Source organism: Mirounga angustirostris, unplaced genomic scaffold (assembly GCF_029215605.1).
Source record: "Mirounga angustirostris isolate CCGP_5_RB_7025 unplaced genomic scaffold, mMirAng1.0.hap1 SCAF_13, whole genome shotgun sequence".
NCBI classification, from domain to species: Eukaryota; Metazoa; Chordata; class Mammalia; order Carnivora; family Phocidae; genus Mirounga; species Mirounga angustirostris.
In genome coordinates this window covers 78,576,453-78,599,165 of record NW_026991721.1, presented here as the reverse complement: position 1 = coordinate 78,599,165, position 22,713 = coordinate 78,576,453, and the positions used below count along the sequence as shown (strand labels likewise).

At 38.7% G+C, this 22,713-nt stretch overlaps 1 protein-coding gene across 6 annotated transcripts in view; it reads right to left on the bottom strand.

Annotated features, from left to right (window-relative positions):
- The window catches only part of ARHGAP42 (Rho GTPase activating protein 42), a 319,552-nt gene extending 318,572 nt beyond the window's left edge, over positions 1 to 980 (bottom strand). For 4 of the 6 annotated variants that reach the window (XM_064577196.1, XM_064577197.1, XM_064577198.1 and 1 more), the window contains exon 1: positions 324 to 979. In XM_064577196.1, the coding sequence (XP_064433266.1) occupies positions 324 to 477 (154 nt within the window). In that variant the 5' untranslated portion in view covers positions 478 to 979. Of the gene's footprint in view, positions 1 to 323 lie in introns of all 6 variants that reach the window. The other 2 variants (XM_064577200.1, XM_064577201.1) reach the window with 2 other exon arrangements.
- Positions 981 to 22,713: the final 21,733 nt, after the last annotated feature.

The following is a 22,713-nucleotide window of genomic DNA, read 5'->3' as shown; positions in this document are numbered from 1 at the left end:
CAACCAACAAAAAAGGGCCAATAGTCTCCCAACATTTTTCAGGAGCGTTATAAAAAAAGATGACTTCGAGCAACTTTCTTCAGGATCTACTCCTCGCTGCAGTGGGTAACTTTCCCTTCTCTGCAGACATTCAAGTATGTAAGTAAAGAACACCTAAGCACAAACTTTGTTTGCCACCAGCAGGGGAGCTCTTCAGCTCTTGTCCCAAACCCATTCAAACAAAAGAAGCCCCGCGTCCTTCATCCCACCCCCGAGACCCGCGCCCCGCGGGAAGTCGCCACATCCCTGCGCCCTCTCCTCCCGCCCCTGCCAGCTCCACTTACTCCTCAGCGCCCCAATGAGCAGAGAGCCGTCCTTAATGAGCTCTTTGATGAACTTGTTGGTTCGCTCCAGTTCAATCTCGTGACACTGCAGGCGCTCCCTAAAATCCGGGCTGTCCAAGTAGGAATCGCTGAACTCCAGAGTAGGCAGCCCCATGGCACAGACGCTACCAGCAGCCACCCGGGGCACGTCCCGGCCGGCGGTGAGGGCGGGAACAGCCGGCGACCGCGGCCGGCGCTGAGGACGCGCGATCGCGGGGAACCGGCCAAGACGCCAGCGGACGGAGCAAAGGAAATGGGCCCCGAGCGCCGCGCCGCCAGCACAGGGCTCCCGCGGCGCGTGGACGCCTCTGGACTCAGGCTTCTCCTGCGGTGAGGAGTGTGCAGACTCTAGCGGTGGGCCGAGGCGCGAGTCCGCTCAGGTCGTTGTCATCAGGGCGCATCGTCGCTGCCAACACCGAGGCGGTGGAGGCTCCGGGCCGCAGCCGGAGCAGGAAAGCTATCTCACGGCGCGCAGACACTTCCGGCACCTCCGCTCGCCTACACTCTTGACAGTCGTTTGTGCTTTGAGCCACTCTGGCCGGGCCAGGGAAGCCCTCCCTCTAGGCGGACGCAGGCTCAGAGAGCTTGCGAATCGGCCCGGCTGGGAGACCCTCCTCCCGCCGTCGCACTCCCACCCCACGCCACCCCGCCCCTTCTCCCAGTCACCCTCCCACCGCCTCCCACCGCCCCCCACCCGCCCGCACCAGGCTCCGGGGCTGCGCGAGGCTGCGGCGCAGTAGCGCTCGCGCCTTCGACTGGGGCGTCGACTCTGTCTCCTCCCCAGCACCTGGATCTGACTAGCCCTTGGCGACCCTTTGGGGTCCTCCACGCCCCAAAAGGATCGCAGTCTCCCAACGTCCCTCCCCTACCCCTCCCCCTCGCCACCCACTCCCTAAAAATTGTCAGGGAGAGAAACCAACATTAATTTTCCTTAAAGTTTGAGAAATCATTTTGAAGCGTGATTGGAAGATGCTACTTTCTAGCGTTAGTTTAGATTTTATTTCATGTCTCCACGGAATGCATGTAAATTCCAGGTTGAAAAGTTTTCCTGCCTCTTTCCCACCGCTCAATTCCTTCATCCAAGAAAGTCAGTTTTTATTTTATTTTATTTTATTTTTTTAAAGATTTATTTATTTGCGAGAGAGAATGAGAGACAGAGAGCACGAGAGGGAAGAGGGCAGAGGGAGAAGCAGACTCCCCGCTGAGCAGGGAGCCCGATGCGGGACTCGATCCGGGGTCTCCAGGATCATGACCTGAGCCGAAGGCAGTCGCTCAACCGACTGAGCCACCCAGGCGCCCGAAAGTCAGTTTTTATACTGCAAATGAAAAGCTTTCATGGGCCTTGGGATGTTTGTTGTTTTTCCAAGTTGCTGTGAAAATGGGAAGATTTTAAATCATCCCCATCCCCCTAACTACGCACCTGGGACTTAGGTGTTCCTACTTCTAGAAGACTACCTAGATCACAATACTGTATATTTTATTGGCACTTGTATGGAATTATCCTACAAGCATGAGGATTTTCAGAGTGTTGAAATTGGCTGGGGTTCCAAATGAATAGTTAATTCCTACCAAGAGTCAGTTACCCCTTCCCTGATAGACGATCACCTAATAAATTTCTGTTCTCTCCAAACCTTGACAGCAAAAGAAGGTGGTGCCTTACATCTAGTCCTGCCATCATCTATAGTATTTCTGAGAACTCAGTTATTTTTCTTAAGGATCTGCTTTTAATTTCTGTGTTTTCATTGCTTTGTCCATGTGAGCCATCTGTTAAAAAAAACTCTTCCACAGATCATGGGAAAAATTCCATTAATGTGCTTTACATTTTTCCCAATTAAGTCTCAGAGACTGTCAAGTCTTTTAGTTTCAAAAAAATTTTAAGAAGTACACATGAACATTAAAAATAGTACATAAACCTTGAACTAAGATGATGTAAACAATATATTTGATGGCTTTGATTTAAATTCTTCTGAGCCAAGGAAATTGGACTTAAAAACCTTCCATCCATATTTGTATCATTATACCTCTAAATACTGCAGAATCTCCAATCATTAGTTATTTTAAGTCCAGTGTCTAACCTATATGTCTGTCAGTTAAATGCTCCTCATTTGGGTAAGTGGGGTTGGATGGGGGACAATAATGCTATTTTTAAGTCAAGGGAATGACCCAAGCTGCAGTGGGGCTGTTTTTCACCTGAGGTGATTTTATATCTATTCATCACACAGCCTGAAAGACAAAAAAACAAGTAAGGCCAAACAAATAGTTTCCTTTCAACTTTTCCCATATTGTTTCTCCAAGCAACTAAATCCAATGCCAACTGCTGAGATATGAAATAGGATAAAATATAACAACCTTTTCCTGTTTTTCATTAAATAAAAATCCCATGATTAATTCTTTAAAAATGTATCAACAATCTTTGATAAGTAGCATTTAATATGTTGGATGTCAATTTTCATTTTTTTTAAAGTCTTATATGTCAGGACAGAATTATTCTAGACTTTAAGATATGGGTTATCATTCACCCTTTCAAGTGTGTAATTGCATGTTTTATGCCTACTGTCTACATTATTGGGATCTGAGTAGAGAAGTAATTTACATGGAGAAATAAACAAAGCAAAGCATAGTACCTGACCTCAAGCAATTTTCAGAATAAAAAACATGGAGAATGAGTACCTATAATACATGAAGTGGAATATGCTGTGTTACAGAGCCTCACACAGATGCTGGACCGATAATGTACCAACGCCATCCGTTATCGGTGTTTCCAATCAGGCCCATAATTGCATTTACATGGAATTAGGATTTTCCTCCTACCCTGCATTCTTTAGTCTCTAAAGTTTAGTATGTTATAATAGACTTTTTTTTTTTTCCTATAGGTGCTCTCAGGTTTACTCATGACTTACCCTGTGATTCATACTTTAATTATACCTGCTAGTCAGGCTTTCTCTTATGCCACATTAACCAAGCAAAGAAATAGTTTTGCTTTGAGGTGAATTTACTGTCAGTTTTGAACTGTTGTTTTTTTGTATTATTTTCCCCACCATTATAACTGAACCAGATTCTTTCTAAGAGAATAGACTTTCTAAATAAAAGGGTGTCTAAACAAACTGAGGGTTCTAGAGGGGAGGGGGGTGGGAGGATGGGTTCGCCTGGTGGTGGGTATTGAGGAGGGCACATTCTGCATGGAGCACTGGGTGTTATGCACAAACAATGAATCATGGAACACTTCATCTAAAACTAATGATGTAATGTATGGGGATTAACATAAGAATAAAAAATTTTTTTAAAAAAGGTGTCTATACCTGCAAGCTTTTCTTTCATAGAAAATTTTATTGAATTAAAATGTACCCTCTCCGAAAATTTCTACTTCATAATATGTGGGCCTGTCAGCTGCATGGTGAGTTTCACAAATATTATTGGCTGACACACTCTTTGGCATGGTTACTGGCACAGAGGTGTGTCTCTGTTTTCTTAATTCTGAAATAAATGGGATGTGTGGGGCTTTATTTTAAAGAGCAAAATAGTGAGTTGGGGATAGTAAGCTAATATATAATATTTGTAAATCTGCCTAAAACTTTTTTCTTGACCTCAATCCTGTCTGGCCCTTAAGCCTGGTGCTTAATATGTACTCAATAAGTGTTAATGTTGGGTTATTATTACGGTAGTCCCCTCTTATTTGTAGTTTAACTTTCCATGGTTTCAGTTACCCATGGTCAACTACAGTACAGAAGCAGATGATCCTGCTTCTGACATAATATCCGAAGGTCAAGGGTAATCTAATGCTATGTCACAATGCCTACATCATATACCTCACTTCATTTTCTCATTTCACATCATTACAAGAAGAAGAAGGGTGTGTATAGTACAATAAGAAATTTTGGGAGAGACAGACACCACATTCACATAACTTTTATTATAGCATAACAGTTTTTCTATTTTATTATTAGTTATTTTTGTTAATCTCTTACTGCACTTAACTTATAAATTAAAATTTATCATAGATATGTATGTTTAGGGCTTGGTATTATCACAGTTTCAGGCATTCACTGGAGGTCTTGGAATGTATCCCCCAGGGATAAGAGGGGGAATACTGTATTTTTCAACTTGTTTTGTAGACTTTGGCCTCTGAGACTCAGATGTTCTGAGGCCAAATTCAGGCCTGGTAAGAGGTTACTAAAATTTTTTTTTTTTTTTTAGGGGCGCCTGGGTGGCTCAGATGGTTAAGCGTCTGCCTTCGGCTCAGTTCATGATCCCGGGGTCCTGGGATGGAGTCCCGCATCGGGCTCCCTGCTCCTTGGGAGCCTGCTTCTCCCTCTGCCTCTCTCTGTCTCTGTCTCTCATGAATAAATAAATTTAAAAAAAAAAATCTTTAAAAAAAAAAAAATTTTTTTTTTTTAAAGATTTTGTTTATTTGAGAGAGAGAGAAAGAGCAGGAGCAGGGGGAGGGGCAGATCGAGAAGCAGGCTCCACGCTGAGCAGGGAGCCCAATGTGGGGCTTGATCCCAGGGCACTGGGATCACAACCTGAGTGAAGACAGACGCTTAACTGACAGCCACCAGGCGCCCCAAGAGGTTACTAACCTAAAGGCGAATGTACCTAAAAAGACTAAACATCCTCCTTGACCTTTCCTACAGTGAAAATGCAGGGACACTGTCACTGCCTGCATTTCTACCTATGTGTTACCTTTTCCCAGAGCATGCTCCTTGAAAGTAGGTTTTGTACAATTCTAGTTGAACTTCACATCATATCCAAAAGAACAATATTGAACCCAAATGAACAAAACACCTAATTCAAAACTGTTTTAAGATGTTTTTATTGTGTAAAATATATATAACATAAAATTTACCATTTTAACCACTTTTAAGCATACAGTTCAATGGCATTCACATTGTTGTGCTATCACCACCACCATCCATCTCCAGAACTTTTTCATGTTCCCCAACTAAAACTCTGTACCCATTAAAGAACAACTTGTCATCCCCCCCCCCCCACCCAATCCCAGGCAACCACCATTCTACTCTCTGTTTCTATGAATTTGACTACTCTAGGTACCTCATGTAAGTGGAATCATGAAATATTTGTCCTTTGTGTCTGGAATAGTTCATTTAGATAATTCAATTATTAATAAGAGAAGCAAAGAAGACAATAATCAAATTTAGTTTCAAAACCATTTCATACTAAATAAGTGGTTGAATCCAGAGTTTCTAAGATAGTTTTCTGCTAGCAGAAGAAAGTTCAGATCAAACCCTTCCATAGCACCATAGCAGGTATTCTTTATTCTGCCTTATTAAAAGTTTTGTTTTTGTTGGCCCACACAATGCTCCTAACATTACTGTTTCTTGTCAGATTGGTTGGTGTATGACCTTGGATTATCTGATGGACAAGTGTATATATCACATCATTAGTGACAGCAGCCTATGTAACCTGCTAATATTGTCCTTTTGTAACTAAAAAATGCTTTCATAAATTGCAGAGTCCCTCTCAAATATAATGCTCCCTTCTTCCTTTCCACTTTTGTCATGAAACAGGCAAATGTCAAATGTAGCCTGCATTGAAAAAGAAACATTTAGTCCCAGGGAAAGAAATGGGAGTCTTTCTTAGGAAGAACACAGAACATAGACCACCTTGTGTAAATGTATTGATTGCAAGCACTTATTATTCAATAAATGGACTAACGAGAAATGGTTGGAAGACCAAAAGGTAGATGGTTGAGAGTTGAGAAGAAGGGATTTGGACCAGGTAGGTAGAAATGAGAATGCGGAAGAGATAGAAAGCAGATTAAATAAAGGAAGGAAACACATTCTATGATTGCATGGATGAGGCAGGAATCTAACATAACTCTAATAGGATTTGAGCTTGTGTAACACAGAAGCATTATCTTTTTGCTTACAAATAATAAATGTAGATAAGCTTAGTTGTCCATGCTGAGTAACTTAATATAACCAAGAGATGCTGTCTAGAGGAAAGAAGTGCAGCACTAACACCCAGGAGTGTAGAGCTTAACTTAATAAAGGGGTCATGGAAGCAGCAAGTCAAGACCACCAACTAAGGGAGCAGGAATAATTGCTGAGGCTGGAATTTGCTCCTTGTGACAGTATGATTTTTAAAGTCCCTTGATTTCTAAAGAACACAATGGAGAAAAAGAACAGAAAAACATGGGACGCCTGGGTTGCTCAGTCGGTTAAGCGTCTGCCTTCAACTCAGGTCATGATCCCCGGGTCCTGGGATCGAGTCCCGCATCTGGCTCCTTGCTGAGCAAGGAGCCTGCTTCTCCCTCTGCCTGCCTCTGTCTCTCTCTCTCTGATAAATAAATAAAATCTTAAAAAAAAAAATAAAAAAGAACAGAAAAACATGAAACCCTCATCAACAAACTACATTTATGGGGTAGAAAAGAAGGACAGAAAGGGAGAGAGGAATAAATTAATGTAATTTTGGAAAGTTTTTGGTCTTGGGTTTTGTTTTGGTTTTGGGGGGGTTTGGGGTTTTTGTTTTTTGTTTTTTGGCATAGGTTTCTGTTTTCATATAGTATTGCCCTCTTGTGGCAAACCACGATGTTTGCTAACACTGACAAAACTATAGAGCCGACGGCAAAAGATAAGGAGACAAAAATGTAATGAGCACCTCCTGTGTTGGGCATGATGTCGAGGGTGTTTACCTCACCTAAGCTTCTCCACAACCCTGTGAAGTAAGTGTTAAGTACCATTAGCCTCATTTTCAACAAGTGGGAAAATTATGACTGAAAGTGATTAACTTGTCTAAGTTTACATAGCTAGAAGGTACTGGAGTTGGAATTTAAATCCAGGTCTAACTAAATTATTTGTTTAAAAAAAAAGAAACAAATGTGTTGAACAAATATTTATGGGTATCTATTATATACCTGTGCTGTTATAGATGCTGAGAACACAAGTGTAAACAAAAACTTACCTCATTTCTGTTCTAATTAAATTTTCAGTCTTGTGAGTTATAGTAGAGACATTAATCAAATGGTAACATAACGGCCATTTCTTAGCTAGGTGATTTAGGGAGATTTCCCTTTCAGGCTTTCTGGCTTCCCAGGGTATAAAATCAGGGATGATAGTGATAATGGATATTATTTATTAAATACCTGCAATATGTCAGACACTGACTTAATCTCCTTTTTTTTTCATTTTAATTCCAATAGAGTTAACACATAGTATTGTTAGTTTTAAGTGTATACTATAGTGATTCAACAATTCCATATGTCACCCAGTGTTCACCACAACAAATGCCCTCTTTAATCCCCGTCACTTATTTCACCCATCCTCCCATCTACCTTCCCTCTGGTAACCATCAGTTTGTTCTCTGTAGTTAAGAGTCTGTTTCTTGATTTGTCTCTGTCTCTCTCTTTTGTTTTCCTTTGTTCATGTGTTTTGTTTCATAAATTCCATATATAAGTGAAATCATATGGTATTTGTCTTTCTCTGATTGACTTATTTTGCTTAGCATTATATTCTTTAGCTCCATTCATGTCCTTTCAAAAAGCAAGATTCCATTCTTTTTTAAGGTTGAATAATATTCCATTGTGTGTGTGTGTGTGTGTGTGTGTGTGTGTGTGTGTTACTTCTTTATCCTTTCACCTATCAATGGACACTTGGGCTGCTTCTGTATTTGGCTATTGTAAATAATTCTGCTAAAAACTTAGGAGTACATGTATCCCTTTGAATTAGTGTTTGTTTTTTAATTTTTTGGATAAATACTCAGTAGTGAGATTACTAGATCATAGGATAGTTCTATTTTTAACTTTTTTTAAGCATGGAACTCAACGTGGGGTTTGAACCCACAACTCTGAGATCAAGAGTCAGAGGCTTAATTAAACTGAGACCCTCAGGCGTGTCTCTATTTTTAACTTTTTGAGGAACCTCCATACTGTTTTCCACAGTGGCTACACCACTTTGTATTCCTACACAAGGGTTCCTTTTTCTCCACATCTTCACCATCACTTGCTGTTTTTTATGTTTTTGATTTTAGCCATTCTGACATGTGTAAGGTGATATCTCATTGTGGTCTGGGTTTGCATTTCCCTGATGATGAGTGATGTTGAGCATCTTTTCATGTGTTTGTTGGTCATCTGTATGTCTTCTTTGGAGAAATGTCTATTCATGTCTTCTGCCCATTTTTTAATTGAATTATTTATTTTTTGGATTTTGAATTGTATAAGTTCTTTACATATTTTGGATACCAACCCTTTATTGGATATGTCTTTGCAAACATCTTTTCCCAATCCATGGGTTGCCTTTCAGTTTTGCTGATTGTTTCCTTTGCTGTACAGAAGCTTTTTATATTGATGCAGTTCCAATAGTTTGTTTTGCTTTTTTTCCCTTGCCTTGGGAGACATATCTAGAAAAATGTTGCTATAGCCAATGTCAGAGAAATTACTGCCTCTGAGCTCTCTTCTAGGATTTTTATGGTTTCAGGTCTCACATTTAGCATTTTCATCCATTTTTTACTTTATTTTTGTGTATGGTGTAAGAAAGTGGTCCAGTTTCGTTCTGTTGCAGGTAGCTGTCCAGTTTTCCCCAAACCATTTGTTGAAGGGAGTGTCTTTTCCCTCATTCTTTCCTCCTTCGTCCATATAATTGTGAGTTTATTTCTGGGTTTTCTATTCTGTTCTATTGATCTATGTGTCTATGTTTGTGTCAGTACCATACTGTTTTGATTACTACAGCTTTGTAATATAACTTGAAGTCTGGAATTGTGATAACTCCAAATTAGCTTTTCTTTTTCAAATGTTTTGGCTCTTCGGGGTCTTTTGAGGTTCCATATAAATTTTAGGATTCCTTGTTCTGTTCTGTGAAAAATGCTTTTGGTATTTTGATAGGCATTGCTTTAAATCTGTAGATTGCTTTGGGTAATATAGACATTTAAAAGTATTTGTTGTCCCGGCTCCTGGGTGGCTCAGTCAGTTAGAAATATTTGTTGTCCCAATCCATGAGCATGGGATGTCTCCATTTCTTTGTATTGTCTTCAATTTCTTTCCTTAGTGTTTTATAATTTTCAGATTATGAGGTTTTTACTTCTTTGGTTAGGTTTTTTCCTAAGTGTTTTATTATTTTTGATGTAAGTGTAAACGGGATTGCTTTCTCAATTTCTCTTTCTGCTGCTTCATTATTGGTATATAGAAATGCAATGCATTTCTGTATATTTATTTTGTATTCTGTGACCTTACTGAATTCATTTATTAGTTCAGGTGGTTTTTTGGTGGAGTCTTTTGGGTTTTCTATATATAGTATGTCATCCATGATTAGTGGAAGTTTTACTTCTTCCTTACTGATATAGATGCCTTTTATTTCTTTTTGTTGTCTGTGGCTAGGATTTCCAGTACTATGTTGAATAAAAGTGGTGAGAGTGGACATCCTTGCTTGTTCCTATCCTTAGGAGGAAAGCTCTCAGTTCTTCCACATTGAGTATGATGTTCACTGTGGGTTTTTCATATGTGGCCTTTATTATGTTGATGTATGTTTCCTCTAAATCTACTTTGTTGAGGGCTTTTATCATGAATGGATGTTGTACTTTGTCAAATGCTTTTTCTGTGTCTATTGAAATGATCATATTTTTTTTATCCTTTCTCTAATTGATGTGATGTATCACTTTGATTAGTGAATATTGAACCACCCTTGCATCCTGGGAATAAATCCCGCTTGATCATGGTGAATTATTTTTTAATGTATAGTTGCGTCTGTTTGCTAATATTTTGGTGAAGACTTTTGCATCTATGTTCATCAGAGATAGTGGCCTATAATTCTCTTTTTTGTGTGTGGTGTCTTTATCTGGTTTTGGTATGGTAATGCTAGCCTCATGGAATGAAATTGAAAGGTTTTTTTCTTCTATTTTTTGGAATAGTTTGAGAATAGGTATTAACTCTTCTTTAAATGTTTGGTAGAATTCACCTGTGAAGCCAACTGGTCCTGGAGTTTTGTTTGTTGGGAGTTTTTGATTACTGATTCAATCTCCTTGCTGGTAATCAGTCTGTTCAAATTTTCTATTTCTTCCTTCAGTTTTGGTACGTTACATATTTTAGGAATTTATTCAATTCTTCTAGGTCATCCAATTTTTTGGTATAGTTTTTCATAATATTATCTTACAATTGTTTGTATTTTTGTTGTGTTGATTGTTATTTCTCTTCTTTCATTTGTGATTTTGTTTGAGTCCGTTCTCTATTTCTTTTGGTGAGGCTGGCTAGAGGCTTATCAATACTGTTGCTCTTTTCAAAGAACCAGCTCTTGGTTTCCTTGATCTGTTCTATTGTGTTGTTGTTGTTGTTGTTGTTTTAGTTTATATTTAATTTATTTCTCCTCTAATCTTTACTATTCCCTTCCTTCTGCTGGCTTTGGATTTTGTTTGCTGTTATTTTTCCAGCACCTTTAGGAGTAAGGTTAGGTTGTTTGAGATTTTTTTTTTTTTTTCTCTTGATGTAGCCTGTATTGCTATATACTTTCCTCTTAGAACCCCTGTTGCTGCATCCTAAAGGTTTTGGACCATTGTGTTTTCATTTTCATTTGTTTCCATGTACTTTTGGATCTCTTGGTTGGCCCATTCATTATTTAGTGGCATGTTATTTAACCTCTATGTATTTGTGCTCTTTCCAGATCTTTTCTTGTTGTTGATTTCTAGTTTCATAGCATTGTGGTCAGAAAAGATGCATGGTATGACTTTGATCTTGTTTAATTTGTTGAGACTTGTTTTGTGGCCTAACATGTGATCTATTTTGGAGAATGTTCCATGTGCACTTAAAAATAATGTATATTCTGCTGTTTTAGGATGGAATGTTCTGAATATATCTGTTAAATCCATCTGGTCCAGTGTGTCCTTCAAAGCCATTGTTTCCTTTTGGCTTTCTGTTTGGGTATCTGTCCATCATTGTAAGTGGGGTGTTAAAGTTCCCTACCAGTATTGGGGCAACTGGGTGGCTCAGTTGGTTGAGTGTCTTAACTTAAATGTTGAGCAACCTTTAAAATTCTTTCTTTGTCACTATTTTTTGTCATTTTAATTACTATGCATCTTAGTGTGGACCTCCTTGGGTAGAATTTGTTGGGGAATCTCTGTGCCTCTTGAATGTGGATCTCTGTTTCCCTCCCTAGATTCAGGAAGTTTTCAGCTGTTATTTCTTCAAATACATTTTCTGCCCTTCTTTCTCTGTCTTCTCATTTTGGGATCCTTATAATGTGAATGTTATTATGCTTGATGGAGTCAATGAGTTCTCTAAGTCTATTTTCATTATGGAGTATTTGCTGTCTCTCACCTGTTCAGCTTGATTGCTTTCCATTACTCTATCCTCCAGGTCATGTATACATTCCTCTGCTTCCTGTATATTACATCTGTTATATTTTTAATTTCACTTATTGAGTTCTTCCTCTTTGTTATTTTTTTATCTCTTTGTCAAGGGCCTTAGTGATGGCCTCCATCCTTTCCTGAAGTCCAGTGAGTATCTTTATGATCATTACTTTAAATTCCTTATTGGGCATATTACTTAAATCTGTGTTGCTTGTGATTTTGTCCTGCTGTGATTTTGTCCTGTTCTTTCATTTGGGATATGTTTTTCTGTTTCCTCATTTTGTCGACCTATCTATGTCTGTGTGTTAGGAAAGTCAGCTACGTCTTCTGCTCCTGAAGAAGTGGCTTCATGAAGAAGAGGTCCTGTAGTGCCCTGCAGCACAGTGTCCCCTATTCACCAGAACCTGGCACCTCAGTAGAGTCTCCTATGTGTGTTGCTTGTGTCCTGCTATTGTGTCTGAGTAGCTTTTCCTTTAAGTCTAAACATCTGCACTGACTCTGCCTCTTGTTGGCTGGGCTTGCTCTTTGTGATGCTAGTGAGACCCAGGCAGGCTTTCTCTGAGAGGGCATGACTGCAGGAAGGCTGTGGGCAGGGTGGTGGTATTGGCAAAATTTGCACTGAGCCACTACTTCTAGGCCGGATCCCCCACAGCTCAGTGGTGTCAAGGCCAGGGCTTGCATCTGCAGTGACAGCAGCTGGGGCATGTGGCATCTGTGTAAGGAGGCTGGGCAGGATGTGCCTATGGTGTTAGCAAAATCTACAGTGAACCACAAGTCCTAGGCCAGATCCCCAGAAAAGCGATGGAGATCAGGGTCACGGCGCCACACAATGAGGGTGGCCAAGGTCAAGCGGCATCTTTGCATGGGGCAGCTGGGTGCAGCATGCAGCCATTGCTGGAGGTGGGTGCTGTCAGTGTGGCAGCTGGGTGGGGCACATGTTGTGTTAACAAAATTTGTACTGGGCCAAGGCCGGCAGGCTTGGAGTGGGCAAGTCCTCAGGATAACTTGTGGGCAGGTGTACTGCTAGCAGGTTAGGTAACAAGTGTCTATGCAGCACCACCTCCCGCAGGTGACTCTATGTTTATGCTGGGGGGTAGGGGAGAAAGATGGGGACTGCCAGCTTCTTTGTTCCGGGAGAAGTTCCCCAACCTGCTCCTAAATCAGTATAAATAGATCTCCCACTAGTTTGCCCCAGGTGTCATGTAAACTGTTGCTTCTGTGTTACCTCTCCTCGGGCTGATGTCTCCTTAAGGGTCAGGACCCAGCCCCTCTGGTTTTCAAGGCCAGACTTTATGGGGATTCATCTTCCTCTTGTGGGCTCTCTGGTGCTTTCCTCTCTCAGCACCCACAGCTCCTTCCCTCCTGGGGGCAGCTCCCTACTGCTGTTTCTGCCCTTCCTAACCTCCCTGATAGGGCTTCTCTACATTTAGTTGTGGAGTTTGTTCTGCCAGGCTATGGATCGCTCTCCAGTTTATTTACTTGGATGTGAGTAATATCTAGTTGTAAACTTTGGGTGGGTGAGCTTAGTGTCCTCCTACTCTGCCATCTTCCCACACTTTCTAACTTAATCCCTTTTCATTCATGATTTCATTTAGGTCCCTTTCAGCTCTATGCCTGAGACATGGCTATGCTTCTATGACTTATAGTTAAGATGAGGTATCTCTTCCAGCTAACAATGAGAATCAATCATGGTGTTTGTGACACTTGACTCATGTATGCTTAGACACTTGCAGCTATGTTTGGAGAGGAAATTTTGTACCTCCTAACCTGTCGCTGAAACCAACATAAGGGTGTCCTCTGCTAGATTCTATAGCAACAACTGAGCACACAGGAAGGAGGCAAGATTTTACTTAGCAACTATAGTGTCCCTGATCCCACTAGGTCTACTACTCTTCACTCTCAATTCAGAGGTAGGAATTTTATGATGATGAGGACAGAAAACCCACAACAAATAAATCCTCCAGGGTAAAAAGAGTTGTCTCTGACTCTAAGATCTCATCACAATGAGTATCTCTGTTAAAACACTCAAACAAATTTATAACATGTTTTTATATAACTCTTTTTCCCTCTGATTTTAGACTTTAAGCTTTTAGACAGGTCTTATTCTTCTCTCTATTTCTCGCATCTTATATACTATCAGTGCACAGAAGATACCTAACAAATATTTCTAATGCATAAATGCCTTATAATCTTCTAAAAATTGTTTCTTGGCTTCTCTGGTAGAGGAGACTGAACAGATTGGTAGGAGAGCAGTGAAAGGGTTCTTTCATTTGGCATGGAGGTTTTTCTACATGTTGCTGAATGTGAAAGGTAGAGTGGAGCTTTTTATCTGTGCTTCCGGCCTTGACTATCTGCTAGAACTGCTGCTGTTCAGTATGCTGTAACAAGCCCTGGCAAAGGCAATGAGAAATGTAATGAGGAAAATAACAAGCCCAGAAGGAGCTTAAGGAAACTAACTCAAATAAATGACTCCACAACCAGCAAGGAGAAGTCATAACTCAATCAGAGTGAAGCACACTAATGAATGTGATAAGGAGGATCATTGAAAAAGAACAGACCCACAGTCTCTATGGTTTGAGCATTTTAGATGGAAAAAAAAAAAAAGACCAAATCTGAAAGAGAATCTGCAGCCCATAGTCACTGTGGCAGCTTCCTTTATGAGAAATAAAATAAAATGCATATTATCCCTTAAAATGTACATTAAGTTATAGTCTATCAGTGTAATTATATCTGATAATGGAATTAGAACATTTTACAAAATTGTGTACAATAATGGCATTTATTTTTTTCAGAAAGAGTAGCTTTTATTTTTACATTTATTAGTGACTTCTTTTTTTCCCTCTAGCTGCGAATTTATTAAGCTTTTATTGTGAGACAGAGGTAGATTACTGAGATTAAACTTTAGCTTACTAGATAAATAAAAGTAGTCTTGATTCCACTTTGTGCTTCAGCACATTTCATCCTTCTAATCCTTTCCTCTGTGATCTTTCAAAGAATGCTTCAAAGATTTGTGAAGCTGTCTGGGCTCTGTTATATCATGGTGTCAAGTAGAATAACATTTACCAGGTAATGAAAATCTTGTTGGTATGGAAGATGAATATTTGATGAATTATTGAAAGTCCTCCAAACTTGATTTTCCCCAAATTTTATATTATAAAAATTTTCAAGCACACAGAAAATTAAAAAAAAAATACAACTGATACTTACATGCTCTTCACCTGGATTCAACAAATGTCAACATGTTGCCATATTTGCTGATATTTCTCATATATAATTTTTCTGAAAAATTTAAACTAAATATTAGGCATCTTGACACATCATCCCTACATATTTCAACATGTGTCACCAAAGAATAAGGATGTTCTCCAAAATAACTAAAACTTAAAGAAAATTAATGTATGATAAAAGTATCATCAAATGTCCAATTGTTCCAAAAATATTCTCCAAAGCTTTAAAAAAAAAATAGTGGGCGCCTGGGTGGCTCAGTTGGTTGGGCGACTGCCTTTGGCTCGGGTCATGATCCTGGAGTCCCGGGATCGAGTCCCGCATCGGGCTCCCTGCTCAGCAGGGAGTCTGCTTCTCCCTCTCCCGCTCCCCCCTCTTGTGCTCTTTCTCTCTCTCAAATAAATAAATAAAATCTTAAAAAAAATAAAATAGGGCGCCTGGGTGGCTCAGTTGGTTAAGCGACTGCCTTCGGCTCAGGTCATGATCCTGGAGTCCCTGGATCGAGTCCCGCATCGGGCTCCCTGCTCGGCAGGGAGTCTGCTTCTCCCTCTCCCACTCCCCGTTTGTGTTCCCTCTCTCGCTGTGTCTTTCTCTGTCAAATAAATAAATAAAATCTTTAAAAATAAATAAATAAATAAATAAAAAATTAAAAAATTAAAAAAATAGCAAAATGGGATTTAACCAAGGTTCCAAACTCAGTTTTAATCAATGTCCTATATAACTGCAAAATACTATTTTGGAGGGCAAAACAAAAAATCTCATCAATCATTACTACACTAATTCAGAACTTAAATAATTGAGCCTAGATTAGTATGTTTAGAGGTTTAGATTTAGTTTAGATTAGAAATTTTCCTTGGCTCTGTCCTGAAGTAAATGTTTACTAATAGTATTAGTGGAAGAAGACTGTCTTGAATAGAACCATTCCAAAATCCCTCAGCACCTGAATTTGCCTTTGATGGCTTCTAGGTGAGAACTGCCCTAGGGAGAGTAAATCCTATGCAAAATGCACTATCTGACATACAGTGTGTGGTCAGTAAATATTTTTTTACTAAATTAATGAATAAAATATTGGGAACCTAAGGACAAACAGCATTAGCATCACCTGGGAACTGGATAGAAATGCAAATTCTTGGGCCACATCCTCTACCCATGAAATAAAAAATTCCAGGTTTTTTGCCTAAGCATCTGTGTTTTCACAAGATACTCTTGGGCTCTTGGGTGCCTCAGTTGGTTAAGCGTCTGCCTTGGGCTCAGGTCATGATCCCAAGGTCCTGGGATGGAGTCCCTCATAGTTGTGATCAGGCTCCCTGCTCACTGGGGAGCCTGATTCTCCCTCTCCCTCTCCCTCCCCACTGCTCATGCGCACTCTCTCTCTCAAATAAATAAATAAAATCTTTAAAAAAACCCCCCAAAACAGATACTCCTGATGATCCTAATGACGATCCTGATGCTGGCTAAGGTTTGAGAATAGCTATCTAGAACAATTTCTGGTAGGTGTCATGATGGAAGAGAGTCTTAGAAATGAGAGTGGAGGATATAGTTTTCAGATTAGGCAAGGGAGGAAAAAGTAAGTGGAATGATGAACAGATACTTAGCTAGGTACCATTGCTAGGGGGAGGCAGCCTGCAACCAGGGCCTCTTTTGGGAGGTGACAAGGAGGAAGCCACCCTTCAAATATATTGTAATTATTTGTATCAAATGGTGTTGCTTTCACTCTCATTGTTGCTTTTTTTTTTTTTTAAGATTTTATTTATTTGACACAGAGAGAGACACAGCGAGAGAGGGAACACAAGCAGGGGGAGTGGGAGAGAGAGAAGCAGGCTTCCCGCTGAACAGGGAGCCCAATGTGGGGCTCAATCCCAGGACCATGGGACCATGACCTGAGCCAAAGACAGACGCTTAACGACTGGGCCACCCAGTTGCCCCATTGATGTGAGTTTTTGGTGCACTTGAGGATAGTTTTTAATCCACAGATAAGATTATCAGAATGTTTTATTTTTAATTTTAATAACTAACATTATTGAATTATATTTTTTTAAAAAACAACCTGGTTTTGTCTGGATTCAACTCACAAACGGTATTGTTCCATATACAAGTATAGCAAATGTTAGCAATTGTTCTTAAAGAAACCTTGAATGTTTGGTTTCATTTACAAATTTAACATCCTTCCAGTTAACACCAATTTAATGGGTCAGTGTTTAAACATTTAATATTTACTTTTTTCCTTTTTAGATCCTCGATCTTCTACCTAGGCAAAATCTTTCTAAATGATAAATAATCTTATAAACTTAGTAAGAAAATTATAGCCTATTATAAAGCTGTTTTCATAATTTTTTTTAAAATCTCAATTTAACTCTTTAAGTCAAATAATTGTACTTTCTAAGTTAGAGTTATTTTTTAAAAGCCAAACTCCCATAAGCATTATATGATATATATTATATATATATAATTATATAAAATATCAAACAAATTACTTTTTACCTGGAAAAAAATTTTAACTGGGAAAATTAATACTATAGTTTTGATTTTTTTTTTTTTTTTTTTTTTTTAGTAGGCTCAATCCCAGAGTGGAGCCTGATGTAGGGCATGGACTCATGACCATGAGATCAAGACCTGAGCTAAGATCAAGAGTTAGATGCTCAACTGACTGAGCCACCCTGATGTGCCCCTGGATGTACCAAATTCCAAATCCTCCTGGGGTTAAAAGATACATTTACCACTTGAGAAACACTGTTCCCATCCCAGTTCTGAGGTCATTTAGACCTGATAGATTAGCCATGATGGTGACTATTTCTTGTTTGTAACTAGAATGGGATTTACTGAATAATTTTTTTCAGTCACTCAGTTATCATTCCATTGCTCAAGTAGGTAGTCACGATCCATGAAACTGAGTTCAAATTATACATACTATAACAATGTATTTCCAAACTTTTGACTCAACTCATATAGAAGGAAATGAATACATTTCACAAAGTGCAGATATACTCACACACACACACACATGCACAATTGCTGGTTCCAACCCACAAAATAGATTTCATGATACATTAATAAGCAATTCCCATTTGTGAAAGACTTCACAGTACTTTACCTTTCTGTGCATTCAAAGGCTTCCAGAGTGATCACTTAATGGAATTTGCATTTTAGGACTCTGCTATGGACTGAGTTGTATCACCTCAGAATTTAGATGTGGAAGCCCTAATCCCCCATGTGACTGTATTAAAGAAAGGGTTTTTAAGGAGGTGATTAAGGTTAAATGAAGTCATAAGCATGGAACCTCAGTCCTATAGAACTGGTGTCCTTATAAAAAAGGAAGAGACACCAAGATCTTTCTCTCTCCACACATAGCAAAGTCCTGTCTGCAAACTAGGAAGAGAACTCTCACCAGAAACGGAAGTCTGTTGGAACTCTGATTTTGGACTTTTCAGCTTCCAGAACTGTGAGAAAATAAATTTCTCTTGTTTAAGCCACTGAATCTATAATATTTAGTTATGGCAGCGGGAACTACTGAGATAGACTCTGTTAAAGATATGTAAATGTAAAAATTAATTTAATAAGATCTTGTTTTTTCTTATTTTGAGGGGTCTACAACTCTTAGGAGTACTGTTTTTAAAAATGAATTTGATTGAATTGTGGATATCATATAAGCTAGTCTGGCTTGCAATCATAATTCAGGAAACTATTTTACTAGCATCCATCTGCATCTAATTTCTTATGTCTGTACTATGTCTATTTTTAAAACCATAGAGAGGTGTCAGTTTTGGAGAATGTGCTTAGTGTGAGTACCTATTCTGGGAGAGTAACCAGCTCTTCCCCAAAAAATCAGTTTAGATGGGGTTGGCGGAAGTCAGGTGAAATCTTGGGAAATGGAATGAGCAGCAGTGATATGGTTTATCCAACTTCCTCAATACAAGGCAGTTCTCTAATTGCAGAGAAGGTTTGGAGGCAAGGTGAACTGTTCTGGGTCAGGAGCAGACTCATCTTAGGGTCCAAAATATCACGTAAGGTGGCCTAAATCATTCCTTAAACATAGACAGGGGCATCCTCCAGTCTACTGTGTCAGAAAACAGAAGGCTATTTATGAACTTTTGACCACTAATGCATCTGCCGTGCCATCCAGTTGGGTTCCATTTGTTCTGGAAGAGAGGCCAGGAAGGCACAGAGAGGGTGGGACTGGGACTATACAGGAATGTCAGATGTAGATGGGTTTCTTTTTTCAACCCAATCCCTTCCTTTGGGAGGGAAATTTAAGTAAAACAGGAAAGGGAGAACCTTTGTTATAACAGAGACTCCCTGGTGTTAGGTTTTAATGTCAGTTATCAGCATGAAACAGGTATGTTGAGATGTTGTCCTATAGGTGCTTCACTCAGAAGACAGAAGGATGACTCAGGACCTGAATGACCTTACTTCCCTTTCATGCAGGGGATGGGGACAGTTGAAGTTGTACTTATGTACAAAGGAGATTGCTATTGATGAGCCTTCTCTAAAACAGGACAAAGTGTTGTCTAGCATTAAAATATTTTCTTCTCAAGTAAAAAAAAGAAAATCACAGTTCTCTTCTAAGCTGTTTCAGGACATGTTCAAAAGTGAGAAAAACAGTAGCTAAATCATTTCTAAAAAATAATTACTCCTGTTAATGGAGGAGACAGGACTCTTAACTATGACAGTATGAAAAGTATCATATAATGTTGGCCAAGAGTATAAAACAGAAGTAGGTATTTCATAAACTCCAAGAATACATTTAAATGTGTAGATTAGAGGTGCCTGGGTGGCTCAGTTGGTTAAGTGTCTGACTTTGGCTCCAGTCATGATTCCAGGGTCTTGGGATCCAGCCTAGCCCTGAGCCTTGTGCAGGACTCTGCACTCAGCAGGGAGTATGCTTGTCCCTCTCCCTCTTGCCCCTTCCCCTGCTCGTGCTTTCTCTCTCCCTCTCAAATAAATAAATAAAATCTTTAAAAGAAATAAAAGATAAAAAATAAACGTGTAGATTATATGGCAATGTAAGGCAATCATTTAAAATTTAACATCTTCTCCGTAAGTTATTCCCTGATGATTCTTCTTGCACTTGTTTTCACTACTCCCAAATCTACATTGCCAGGCATACCTTTGTAGTAGCTGCCCCCTAGACATCTCAACAATGGCTGTTCCAAAGTTACCATAGGCTCAATGTGTACACTTGCTATACTTTTTCCATTTTCCTAAAGCTGCTCTTCAAATTGCATGTCCTGCTTTAGTTGCCTGAGTAAGAAACTTGACATACAATCAATCATCAAACCACCTCCTTGGTATCTCTTATGTCTACCCCCTCCAGTCTAGCACTGGCTTCAGCACTAGGTCAGCCTCATTGCCTGGGCAATTAAAATAAGCCCTTAGCTCATCTCCATGGCTCCAGTCAGCCATTCTCTAATCCGTGATTGCAGCCAGAATAATCTTTCTAAAAAAACAAATCTCATCACTCTTTCCAGGGCTTAAAATCCTTCAGTAGCTCCTCATTGATTAACGGATAGAGTCCGAACTTCTTAGTTTGCCAAAGCAGTATCTTATCTCTCTAACCTTATAGACTTCCATATCTTTTGCCCCTGGAATTATGCTTCAGTCAAGCTGAATTTCTTTAAATTCTCCTAATGGGCTAGTGAAAGGCTCCTCAGGAGTTCAAGAGGTCTCTATGAGAAGTTTTCTATTTTTTGTTTTCATTTAGTGATTATCTTTAAAAATAATATAAGCATATTTTGAATCATCTAGATCAGTGGTTTTCAAACTTTAGTATGCATAGGAATCACCTGGAGATCTTGTAAAGAATCTGTTTAGTAAGTACTCTCTGGCTTAAGGCATTTCTATTTAACCAGATCATAGGTGATGGCAATGGCGCTGCTCTGTGGATGACATTTTATGTAATGAGGGTCTAAATGATCACTTTTCAATTAAGTACTACCACAAAATTGTCTCATTGTCATTGATGATGACATAAATGAATAAAGAAGAGAAGCAGACAATATTTTTTTATTTTACGTATGTATATATGTATTTATTTGAAGTATATTTTTATTCAAGTATAATTATCTTTTTATTGAAGTATAATTGATATACAATATCCTATTGCTTTCAGATGTACATCACAGTGATTTCATATTTTCTGTCTTTTTTATTGAAATATAATTGATATACAAGATCCTATTGCTTTCAGGTATGCACCAAAGGGATTTGATATTTTTATACATTAAAAAATGACCATCACAATAAGTCTAGTTACCATCTGTCATCACACAAAGTTATTACAATTTTATTGACTATATTCCCTATGCTGTACATTTACATTTTCATGACTTATTTATTTTATAACCAGAAGTCTGTACCTCTTAATCCCCTTCACCTACATTGCCGGCCCTCCAACCCTTTCTCCCTTCTGGTAACCAACAGTTTATTTCCCGTATCTGTGAGATTGTTTCTGTTTTGTTTGTTCATTTGTTTTGTTTTTTATGTTCCTCTTATAACGAAAATTGTATGGTATTTATCTTTCTCTGACTTATTGCACTTAGCATAATGACCTCTATCTCCATCCATGTTGTCCCAAATGGCAAGATTTCATTCTTTTTTTAGACAGTTGAATGATATTCCTATATATATATATATATATATATATATATATATATATACCACATCTTCTTTATCCATTCATCTATTGATAGACACTTAGGTTGCTCCCATATCTTGACTGTTGTAAATAACGTTGCAGTGAACATGGGTGTGCATACATCGTTTCAAATTGGTATCTTTGTTTTCTTTAGATAGATAACCAGAAGTGGAATTGCTGGATCATATGGTAGTTTATTTTTAACTTCTTGAAGAACCTCCATACTGTTTACTGTAGTGGCTGCACCAGTTTACATTCCCACCAGCAGTGCACAAGAGTTTCCTTTCCCCACATCCTTGCCAACACTTGTTATTTTTGTCTTCTTGATAAGAGCCAATCTGACCAGTGTGAAGTGGTATCTCATTGTGGTTTTGATTTGCATTTCCCTGATGATCTGTGATGTTGAGCATCTTTTCAGGTGCCTATTGGCCATATGTCTTCTTTGGACAAATGTCTATTCAAGTCCTCTGCCCATTTTTTAATTGGGTTGTTTTGTTTTGTTTTTTTGGTACTAAGTTGTAGAAGTTCTTTATATATTTTGGATATTAACTCTTCATCAAATGTATGATTTGTAAATATCTCCTCCCATTCAATAGGTTGCCTTTTTGTTTTAGTGATGGTTTTCTTTGCTGTGCAAAAGCTTTTTAGTTTGATGTACTCCCATTTGTTTATTTCAGACTCAATATTTTAAATGATACATTCATTACAAATGAAGGCCAAATGATATCACAGCTTGCTGATGTAATGTATGGTAATTAACATAACATAAAAAAAAAAGATCTGGCAATTTTTCTAGTAAAAAAAGGTGATGAAAGAATTAAATCATCATTTAGCCCAAAGTAGTATAGGCATGTCAATCTCAAAAGATTCATAGGAATAAAGACAATATTGTTTCAGCAAGAAATATCACTCATACCATTAAATTCATATTGTTATTTGGAATAATATTAGTTTTGTGTTTTTCTTTAGAATTAATTTGACCATGTGTTTGATTTTATAATTATATAATAGCTATAAAAATTATGGTTTATACCTAGTGTTACATTTCTACATAGTTAAGAAAATAATTTAAATTGATTCTAGCGTACAAAAGAAATTTATTATTTTATAAGAAGTCTAAATACTTAAAGTTTGAGAAACACTGGACTAAGCCAAGTCATGCCTTTTGCCCTTGCTTCTATTGTCATCTCTGCCTGGAGTACCCTT